Source organism: Limulus polyphemus, unplaced genomic scaffold (assembly GCF_000517525.1).
Source record: "Limulus polyphemus unplaced genomic scaffold, Limulus_polyphemus-2.1.2 Scaffold1370, whole genome shotgun sequence".
In the NCBI taxonomy this organism is placed as follows: Eukaryota; Metazoa; Arthropoda; class Merostomata; order Xiphosura; family Limulidae; genus Limulus; species Limulus polyphemus.
Genome location: NW_013666980.1, coordinates 151,628 through 163,703, shown reverse-complemented (window position 1 = coordinate 163,703; position 12,076 = coordinate 151,628). Strand labels below are relative to the sequence as shown.

General features: G+C 31.4%; 1 protein-coding gene across 2 annotated transcripts in view; it reads left to right on the top strand.

Annotated features, from left to right (window-relative positions):
- The window catches only part of LOC106463297 (transmembrane protein 87A-like), a 58,888-nt gene that overhangs the window by 6,634 nt on the left and 40,178 nt on the right, over positions 1–12,076 (top strand). For both annotated transcript variants that reach the window (XM_013923313.2, XM_013923312.2), the window contains exons 2-7: positions 1,493–1,556; positions 3,280–3,392; positions 6,017–6,151; positions 7,817–7,846; positions 9,831–9,959; positions 11,667–11,862. In XM_013923313.2, the coding sequence (XP_013778767.1) occupies positions 1,493–1,556; positions 3,280–3,392; positions 6,017–6,151; positions 7,817–7,846; positions 9,831–9,959; positions 11,667–11,862 (667 nt within the window). The remainder of the gene's footprint in view (positions 1–1,492; positions 1,557–3,279; positions 3,393–6,016; positions 6,152–7,816; positions 7,847–9,830; positions 9,960–11,666; positions 11,863–12,076) is intronic.

The following is a 12,076-nucleotide window of genomic DNA, read 5'->3' as shown; positions in this document are numbered from 1 at the left end:
AACAGCAAATGTACAACGTTTCGACAAGGATATACATATCCATGTCAGTGTAAATTACTTGTACTTGATGGTGACAAACCCTTGACACGGATATATATATCCTTGTCGAAACGTTGTACATTTGCTGTTATGTTAAACTTATTTAAAGTTTTTCTTCATTACCCATTCAAGCCGTCTCCAACCATTATAACTTTTAGGAACGTTCTGAAAAAATGCAGTAGGCTTACACTAACTATACTTACAAATCTTGTTTATTTAAGGTTAAATTAGAGGTATTCTTGGGGAAGATTGTGATACTAGAGGAGGGAAAATAGCAGATTAGGAGCCAAAAACTAAGAAGCAAGACAAAAAAAAATAGCATAGAGTTAATGTAAAGTTGTTTTGGAGAAGTTTGAATATGTGAGTGCTGGTTAGACACGTTGATTGGGATTCTATGGAGACAACAAGTGAGGGAGAGAGGTTTCTTGATGTGAGTTGATAGTTTTCCATAACAAATGCTCAGAGAGCTAAACCGAGGTGATGTCATTTTAGAGTCATTGTTAACCACTATGAGATTAAGTGAGGGATCACTTGAGGAAGAGTGATCATTACCCTACAGCAGTTATTGAAAATTGGTAATTTACATGATGTCTAGACCAGTGTTTCTCTAAAGGTGGGTCGTGACTTCCAAGGGGGGTTGCAAGCAGGTTTCCAATGGGGTCACAAGTTGTCTGCACTGAGTTAACCTTTTCTTTTTTTTTGAGTCCTCAAGGTGTCTGAGAGGTGCACATATGAACTATGAAGAACTGTGGCAAGAAATATCAAGAATTTTTTCATCCTCCTACGGATAATGAGGGGTTGCCAAAGCCTGGAGGCGGGGGGGGGGGTCATCTGGCAAATCAAATTGAGAAACACTGGTCTAAACCACTACTGTGTCTTTTGTATCCCAGCTGGCCTTATGAACTTTAGTATTGGGAAAAAGACCTTATGGGCATTGGATATGGCAGATTAAGTGTGTTGACACATTATATTCTTTTTACATTCACTCATAAATTTTAAGAATTAGGGTAGAGAAAATACAAGATAAGGTATAAAGTTTTACCACAAAAAAATATGGTATTCACTGAGGAGGTTTTAGAAACTATGCAAAGGAAATATAAAACTGAATAAAGTATTTTTAGTATTAGCATGGAAATCATCTTTAACTCAAACCAACTCAGTAAAGGCTTTGGAAATTCCCATACAAATCTTTAGTAGAAACACTTTGTTAAAAACTTTTGTTTTATAAAACATACTTTTAGAATTTACTAAGAGCTTACCAAATTTCATAAAGATACACAGAATTGTAATTTATATAGTTTCACATTTACTGGGTGGTTACAAGGTTAGTCCAAGCTTGGAATTAGTGTTAAAAGATGTTTACATGAACTGTTGTTTAGTAAAACAGTATTTAAACATTGATGTTATAATAACTTGCACACACAGTAATATATTTTTTTTACATCCCTTTCAGCAAACAGATTTTTATGCTGGTGTTGCCAAGTCTCTTTATGAAGGTTCAAAAGTATCTATAAAAGGTAAGTTCCATATATGTGTTATCACAACTTGTGTTGACTGTGCGTAATCATGTATTACTTAATTTTTATGAATTAACTCATAAGTTGATATCTGTATCTCTAACACTAAATGAGTGTTAAAATTATCTCCCAAAAATTATATGAAAAATGTGTTCACGTGATGCAGTTTATATTATTTTATTATGTCCCTTCTGTACATCTACTCAAACTCAGATGAACTAAGTGAACCAGATGATTAATAATACAGTTGATATTTTTATGTCCCTTCTGTACATCTACTCAAACTCAGGGGAACAAAGTGAACCAGATGATTAATAATACAGTTGGTATTTTTATATTCCTTCTGTACATCTAATCAAACTCAGGTGAACAAAGTGAACCAGATGATTAATAATACAGTTGGTATTTTTTATGTCCCTTCCGTACATCTACTCAAACTCATGTGAACAAAGTGAACCAGATGATTAATAATACAGTTGGTATTTTTTATGTCCTTTCTGTACATCTACTCAAACTCAGTTGAACAAAGTGAACCAGTTGATTAATAATACAGTTGGTATTTTTTATGTCCCTTCCGTACGTCTACTCACTCTCAGGTGAACAAAGGGAACCAGATGATTAATAATACAGTTGGTATTTTTTATGTCCCTTCCGTACGTCTACTCAAACTCAAATGAACAAAGTGAACCAGATGATTAATAATACAGTTGGTATTTGCTGCTTCATTGTGACAGTTCAAATACTGATGTGACCTTCTTGTTAAAGATTGCACTTTTCTAGATCCTGTCTGTCACAGGACACTATTCAGATTACTTTTTCATCGTTACCTCTACTGATCTTTTAGACTGGTGTCAGACAGTAGTCTATATATAATGTTGTTTACAAGCATTGCTAAGAACAAATAATAATGTCTGCCCCAAGCCTCCTTTTGGAATACCTTTTCATCACTACCTGTATTGGCTTGCTAGGACCTATGGCATCAGTTAGTGTATCTGAAATTCTATTTGCAAAGAATGCTGAAAACATAATAGTGCACAAACCATTAAATCTGCAAACTGAACCATTGTTGGGTTTGTAGAATGGGATGAAGTATTGCATCTTGTATGTTTTCAGATCAGTCTTTTGTCTGCCATAGTATATTGGGAAAGTTTAATCACATTCTGTCCCGTGATGGAATTCAGGAATATTGTGTTATCTGAGGTAATTATTACATATTATAATTCAAAAAATGGGTTTTAAGTTAATATTTAACTGATGCAACATCTGCCCATTTATTTCCTCATGTTTGAGTAGGATATCATTAAAAATGTCTCTTTGATGAATGTAAGCTCTGTCATGTTTGTGTAGTAAAAGTCTGGGATTGGATAGGTCTATCATTTCTATTGAAAAAATGCAGGATTTCTTAATTTGGTAAAAACTACATGTATGGATTAAAAGGAATAATGGTAAACATGTCAAACCTTATCACGTAAACTTATTAATTGTAAGCGAGGAAGAGAGCTGACTGTAATTCTATTTATTTCATTGTGTTTTAGATTCCTTTTTAAACATAATACTTCCATTAAAATGTTTACATAATTTATGCCACAAAAAACAAACCTAAGGAATCATCGAATCCTTTTCTACACCATCCAAGCAGCCAGTGAAAAAAACTGTGGACTAATGATACTTGTGACTTAGAAAAGTTAAATGTTATAATAATGAGAGATGCTGAATGTTTCAGTGACGTGCGAACCAACTACTGACGTAACAGAAGGAATACATTTCGAGATAGGTTGGGTTTTACGTCAAACTCCTTGTTATGAAGAGTACTTGGGGATTGATATGCTTGATAATGTGAGTATTTTGGTTTTGTTTTCAGTTAATCAGAGTAGAATTAATTTTATTACTATGGTTATAAGAGAGAGGGTGTTTTCCTGAGTTGCGATAACATTTGGCCTTTTTATTCTTTATATATATGTGTATGTGTGTTTGTATAAAGATCAGGTGACTTAAAAATATACTTTGTGACACGTAGTTTAAAAAATTATGCATATAAATCTGAAATAAGTCTTCAAACTTGTAATAAAGTTAATATGTAGTATGCTTTTGTACAAAAGATTGCATTTAGGCTGTTTTAAAACATATTGCCTGATCCCGGTATTGCTGGTCTGATTGATCCTATCTTTCCCATACTAGAAGTGTCTTAAAGTTTCTTGCATAGCTGAATGAAAAAGTGAATTGTGATTTCAAAAAAATATTAAATAATCTGACAAAAGGTGTGACCATGTGGAAATATTTTAAAAACCACTCTGTGACCAGGTAGAAATATTTTAAAAACCACTCTGTGACCAATTGGAAATATTTTAAAAACCACTTTGTGACCAGGTGGAAATATTTTAAAACCACTCTGTGACCAAGTGGAAATATTTTTAAAAACCACTTTGTGACCAAGTGGAAATATTTTTAAAACCACTTTGTGACCAAGTGGAAATATTTTAAAAAAACCACTTTGTGACCAAGTGGAAATATTTTAAAAAACCACTCTGTGACCAAGTGGAAATATTTTAAAAACCACTCTGTGACCAAGTGGAAATATTTTAAAAACCACTCTGTGACCAAGTGGAAATATTTTTAAAAACCACTCTGTGACCAAGTGGAAATATTTTAAAAACCACTCTGTGACCAAGTGGAAATATTTTAAAAACCACTCTGTGACCAAGTGTAAATATTTTAAAAAAACACTTTGTGACCAAGTGGAAATATTTTAAAAACCACTATGAAGTTTTTTTTAAAATTCTTTACTTGCTAGGTTATTAGCAGCTGCTTATCAAGATCACACAAAAAAGTAATTTTATTCATAAGCCTCCTAATGAGGAATAGTGCCTGATATCTAGATTAACTCTATAGTGCCTGATATCCAGATTAACTCTATAGTGCCTGATATCTAGATTAACTCTATAGTGCCTGATATCTAGATTAACTCTACAGTGCCTGATATCTAGTTTAACTCTAGATGTTGTGCTAAATAAAATTTATTTTAAATAATACTCTAATCATTGATTGGAGAAGTTAGAGTATTTAGTTATGGGTTATAGAACCACCTAATGAACTTTACCTGTCTTTGTTTTATTAATTTTAATAGTGTATTTATAAAGCAGCTGTTTCTCAAATAATGAATGTAATAACTTTTATAAAATGTGTACTCTTACTACCAGATTTGTGATATGTTAGTCAGACAGCAATAGTGAAATGTTATATATTTAAGCAATCAGACAAGAGAATAAGATAGATTAAATGTGATACTTAACATTACTTCTAGGTAAAGATATACAGAAATGCCTTGGAAACTTTCCATATAAATTGAAGAAATTAGACTGAGTATAATGTTTTTATGCCTTTTTTTTGTATTTTGGAGTTGGAAGAACTGAAAATTGGTGGTTAAATATCAGGATTAGGTTAACTTAGTAAAGATTAGGTTTCTTAACAGTAGAGATTTAATATAAAACTTACCTACCCCACAAAATAACTATTTTACTTTTATTCTTTGATGTATAATTGCTAACATATAAAGCCGTCATGATTGCACACTGTGTTAGATATCTGACATATCTTTCTTGGCAATGACCTTTCGAAGAATTTTTACACCCCTGCAGAGAGTCACTATTTTGTAAGAAGGAAGTTGTGACATTGATACAGTCACTAGTGCTATTATACAGTGACTTATCATTGGAAGGAGCTAAAAAAAGACTGCAACTTATGATAACGACATAACAGTACTTCACACACACACACACATACAAATCAAACTTGAGTATCATATTGTACTCCTTGTAACAGTAAAAAAAACAGCTGTCGGCTTTTTAAACTAATCAAAGAAATCATATTCACTTTGGCTGACCAGTTGTACTTGACTTGTATGAGAAAAATTTTCTAGGTGTAGAATTCATTAAATATAACCAAATGTAATGAGAGCTTCTCACTAATTGTCATACTTGTGAAGCTACAGTTCATTATTGTTAATATAGATATTCAGGACGTACCAGTCTATATTTTCTTACGGTGTAGTTTTATCTTTGATTGGTTATGAATATTAACTGACTTCAGATGAAATACCAGTTACTTGGTCATAATAAACTTGTTAATATTTTTTGCAGCTGTACCCACCTGTTGAGCTCCATAGTGAACAGCTGTAGATTTTCTCAAATATTGGCTTTTTAAGCTCCTACCTTTTACACCTCCCTAAATTGATAAGTTTGTAGCAGAAAACATTATTTTTGTGTCTGTAAGTTTCTCCATAGCTTGATACTCTACATGTTTTTGATACAGAAATGATCAGACTGAACTTGAGTAAATATTATAACTATTCAAAGATATATATATATATAATATTACAAGTGAGAATGAACAATGGATAGTGGTAGAGAAATATCATTTGCTTTTAGGGAACCTTTTATAATGAGCACTTCTCTTTTTTACAGGGTCCTGAGACAATTCTGAGTTATTATTACAAGCATCCAGATCTTACACTCAGTGAGTTTGGTTATAAACCTCCACGATACTTGGATGTTAAATACAAGATTATATTTAACTGTACTGACACCATATATCTCTTGGTAAGGCTGTTAATAAAGATATTGAATTTTTAACAGTTACTTGCTTAAGTACAATCTCTGAATAAAGCTTTAAAACTTCCTTGTTATCTTATGATACAATGTGGTCTTTATAACTAAGTATCTTATGACAGTGTGGTCTTTATAACTGGTTATCTTATGACAATGTGGTCTTTATAACTGGTTATCTTACGACAGTGAGGTCTTTATAACTGGTTATCTTATGACAATGTGGTCTTTATAACTGGTTATCTTATGACAGTGTGGTCTTTATAACTGGTTATCTTATGACATTGTGGTCTTTATAACTAAGTATCTTATGACAGTGTGGTCTTTATAACTGGTTATCTTATGACAGTGTGGTCTTTATAACTAAATATTTTGCCATATAGTGTAACCATGTATTGTTGAAGGTCATATTAGTACTTTTGTAGTTTGTGATACAGTGATTACGTATTTATTGTTAGTTATGAAATCATGCTGATATGATTGCTGTATCTGAGTACAAAACTGTAATTAAACTTACAGATCAAAGTGTAAAATAAGGAGCAATATGTTGTTAAATATTTTGTGTATGAATCAGATTTGAACAAGTCGTTACGGCTTATAATGCCACATCTGTACAGATTAATTACCAATGTGTAAAGTACATTGTAGCCAATCATATCATATTTAATTAATTTCCAATATAATAGTCATTATTCACAAAAGTTAATGATATATATAGTGCCTGAACCAATATTTTGCCATATCCCAACCAGCCCAATGGCATTGGGCGAAAGGCCTTCTGGGCACTGGATATCGGGACTGTAATGTGGTTGACATACTGTACTTTGCTTTCACTCGTAAGTTCTTGGAATGTGCAAGGAAAACACCCCAAGAATTGTCATACAATTTAAATACATGTACATGTGTATACCAAGATAATTGTTCACAATATTTGTTAATCTTTCTCTTATCAAAGAAGTAAGTAAGAAGAACACCAATAGTGACAGAGTTATTAAGTTAGAGCTTATTTGAAAAACTATATATATGTGTGAGCACTTTTTAAAATAACATTAAGAGTCTCGATAATTCTTTGAGGATAGTGCAAGTTTAAGTATATTGACTAAAAAAGTTTTTTTTTTCTGAGATCAATGAGATAACATATAAATGGCATTGTACGAATTTCTTTTAGTTCTTGAACCAATTTAACTGTCTGTGATAAATATATAAATTTGCAAATTGTTTTTTTTTAAATATGCTTATATTAAAGATTGTACTTAGTAAAATAACCCCTGAATTAGGACCATGATTTGTAGAAAACTCCTCTTTTAATACACATGAGATGTTTCAGAAGACCGAAATTTGTACATTCCGTGTATGTGGTTTTTCTCGAAAAAAAAACAACAACTGTTTTTTAAGACAAACTACCCATATTAATTACTATTTTTTAGCAAATATACAGTTAAAATGAAGCTACATAAAAAGCACAAGTATTTCTTTTATTGTGTATGCATATATATATAAAAAATTGTGTTAGTATCAGATTGATTTTAGGCTGGGTAATATTATATAATTTTTGTTTCCATTTGATCAAAGTAATGTCTAAGTAGTAGTAGAGTAAGGTAAGTAGATGTACAAGTAATTAAAGATATTTGATTCAAAACAATATTTTTTTTTTTTCAGAGTGTTCCAAGCAAGTTTCGTTCCCCTGCGGTAGGGATTTAATTTTACTCTTTGTTAATATGTAAAAACTATATACTAGTTTACGTAGCATATTTAGATAATTTTTTTGGTTTAATATAAAAAGTTCCTCACGAAGTGTGTGGTATTCATTATGATATTCCCTTTTGTTACTGCATTCACCAATTTTTCCTGTTATAGTAAATCTTTATTTTAAAAAACATAAGTGAAACTTGTTGCTAGTTCCAAGAAAAAAAAAAGAGAGAGAGCATGAAAGGGTAAAGAGCGAGCCACTGTAGTAAACAGAAAACATCAGTGGACGAGAACCTTCCTGATTCATTGTCTTCAACTTGTACTTGTGTAGATATGGTTACATATCTACTACATCTAGTAGAATTGGATACGTGGCTGGCTGTTACTTGCTTCTAACATTTTTCTTTCCTTGCAAGATGTGTGGATGACATATTCATTCAGCTAGTGATGTAAAAGGAGTTTAAATGAAGACCATGCAGGTTTTTTACTAATGCTGTGCTTATTCTTATTATTGATATTTGTGTCAGTGAAGCATAAAATAAGTAATTGCATTTTTTTGTCTGTTAAGTTTAAGTTTGTTCAATTATGAAATTTAAGGTTTTGTACAGAAATAGGATATAACATGCATTCCGAAATGCCTTTTCCTTAGATTTAAGGTTTTGTACAGAAATAGGATATAACATGCATTCCGAAATGCCTTTTCCTTAGATTTAAGGTTTTGTACAGAAATAGGATATAACATGCATAAAGTAGTTTGCAAAATTAAACAGTTACTGATTTGACATTTTGTTTACTTGAACAAAACAATAAAGTGTATGTCCATCTTAATAAGGTTTCACTGTTGTGCACGTACTTAACATTTATGTTTTATCTCTTACTCTATACTATATTGCATAAAATATGCTAAGTTGGTACAAAAATATTGATTATGGTAAACAGTCACAAGATATACTTGTAGGAAGGAATTTTGTAAATATTTTTTGCTTACACAGGAAGTAAATGCTAAGTGAGAGTTAGTTTTTGTTCACAAAATAAACTTAATGATTGATGAAGCATGTGTTTAAGGCTTTAAGAAATATTGAAATAATTTGTTTTATTTAATGTTTGTTATCAACTGTTTTCTAACATTTGCATGTTTCTTGTACTCTAACATAACTTGATGTCTCTTCTTTGATTAAGTCAGATAAGAATTTGTTTAATTGGTTTTAGAAAAGAAAAGAGTACTTCAGTTTGTTATTTAATACAGGATGTTTAATTGTAATGTTGTACACTATTATTTGTTACAGATCGATTCTGTAAGATTCACCAGTACCTAAGTAATCAAAAGTTTTTGTTCAATTTATTACAAGCATCTAATACTATAAAACACAGTGTGTATCTATCTGTCTGTCTGTCGGTCATGCACTGATGTCATAGCAACTTATTACGTAATTTAAGTAGGTTGTCTTCCCGTCAATTAGAAGCTAATGGTCTATGATTGATCAAAAATTAAAGATATATTTGGACTAAAATGTACCAAAAATTGCACCTTTTTCGCTATTTGAAAACATATCTTTGTTAAATCATCGAGTTACGCCAGAAAGGATGTAAATATACTTTAGTAGACATTTTATGCAACATATTGAAAGCTTATCAAAGTTTTTAAGAAGGTCTAATGTTAGGTTGTAGAGTAATATTATAAGATTATTTACTGATAGTATTACGTAGGGTAAAGCTTAGCCCTAACTGAACTAAAGCAAATAATGTACACAAGTTACAGTGTTAATTTATCTCTTTATTGAATATAGGCTGTACTTAATAAAGGCTTAACTTATGTTAGGACTAAGCCAAGTGGACTTATAGATTTCAATGTCTGTGATGAGAATTCTTTTGTATTACTCTAGAAATCCTGTAAGTACTGTTGCAATAAAGATACTAATGCAAATGTTTTGCAGGTCTCTGCTAGTTGTGAAATAAAGTTTGATAGATTTCTCATTAATTTTAGGCATTAAATCACACCAGTGTTCTTGGTTCAACCGAGAATGTTAAAGGAAAACAAATGATCTCAACTGAAAAAAGCCCAGTTAGTGAGGCAGATAATACACTTACTCAGAAGAAGGAGAAACTTGACGAGGTGAGAATGCTGTGTTGTTTCTTTGTTAATTCAGTATTTGTGCAATTGATGTTTCACATCACTTATCACAGTGCAATTATTTGTTTAGATCCAGTGTATTCACAGAAATGTGTAAGACAACTTCTGTTTCATGTATGTGTAAAATGTTGTAATGATATATTGTTAAACAACGGTCGTTATTTTGTTTAATTGCCTTGTTTAGAAGTGTAATCTTCTATCAGAAAAAGTGAGGAAGTGTACAGAAAATTCTAGAATGATTTTTTTTTAACCAGGTTCATGTACAAAAATATCACACACACGAGTGAGAATTAAAATAGTAGATTGTACTGTTTAATTACCTTAACAATTTCTCTGTAAAAATCAATTGAACCTTTATTACTATTAAGTACAGAAATCGACTTTTCTCCACGACAGCCAAAAAATTCATCCTTTTACTGTGACAATTGACAGATCTCTGCTGGTCTTGAAATGGCTGCCATTTTACTGTCGTATATTGAAGAACCCTTTTAAACAAATTCTGCACATTTTCTGGTTGAAAAGCTAAATTCCCATTATTTAATATTGTTTTCAAGAAATTTTAATGTAAGATATGGAAACTTTGTGGTCATTTCAAGTTGTAAAAGTAATAAAAATGGTCAAATTAAGACTTTTTCTTGATGGAGAATTAACAACTTTTGGGGAAGTAAAAGGTTTAAGTTAAAATAAACATGGCAGATTTTGTAAGTGTAAATATAGTATATTTTACTACAGTGACATGAATAAAAAAAGTAGAATATTCAATATCTGATATATGGATTGAGATTATCAATGTAGTAAACCTAGCAGGTTCTATTTTTCTTTGCTTTCAGTTTTTAGCATCAGGATTTTCATATGTAACAGACAAACATCACTGTTTATGTATGATTATATAATAAGATAATGTAGAAACTGGAAACATCATTATACCTGTGGGGTGATGTCAGATGAAAGTGTAAGGAAAATGTAGAAACTGGAAACATCACTTTATCTGTGGGGTGATGTCAGATGTAAGTGTAAGGATAATGTAGAAACTGGAAACATCACTTTATCTGTGGGGTGATGTCAGATGTAAGTGTAGAGATAATGTAGAAACTGGAAACATTATTGTATCTGTGGGGTGATGTCAGATGTAAGTGTAAGGATAATGTAGAAACTGGAAACATTATTGTATCTGTGGGGTGATGTCAGATGTAAGTGAAAAGATAATGACAACACAGTTGTAAAAATGGATTCTAAACCCATCATACTTCCAAAATAGTCACCAAAATTGTTACAGCTTTCAAACTAAGTAATTTTGAGCTACCATGGTTAGTTAATAGATTTGTTTGTAACACTTTGTTTTTAATAATCTTTGTATGTTAGTTTAAAAAAATTTATAATCAAGTAACCAACAAATCTTCGTCATTGTATGTAAAGTACAGTTGCAACTATCAGATGTTTGTTAGATAGTGAAACGAATACCTTCCAAGAAGATAAACTTCAGGATGATAGCCATACAGTGACAGAATTGAAACTCTTGTATCATTGTGTTTGGGTGCAGTGGTTTTTTTTAGATTTAATTGATCACTGGAATAATCTTCAATAACTCTTCACACATTAGCAAGGTTACATGAACTATTGTTTTTCTACTGACTGTACAATAAGTGAGTATAATTATTGTTAATATTTGAGTGGAATTTTCTTATGTAGACTCCTGAGCAAAACCGAAGGAAAAGAAATGCTGGTGATATAAAACTCAGTGCAGAGGGAAAATCAGAAGCTAATAAGAAATATAATCAGCCACAACCACCACCGGAGAATAAGGAGAAAGATCTTTCTGCTAGTCAAGATATTGCAAACAAACTTCCTGCAAAATCTGGGAGTACAACTATAACAAGTACCCAAGGTAGGGTAGGTTCTTTAATAAAAGGTTTTGGACTTTGTGAACTTCCTTCCATGTTATAGTAAGTCCATGTATCATCCTATTGTGATATGTTTTCTATCAAAAACATTTATAACTATGAGGCTTTACATATGGAAAACAATTGATATTGTTACATATCTGCTTGTTTGTTTGTTTCCGGTAGAAATTATTTCTGAGGATCTTCAGCGATACAAGT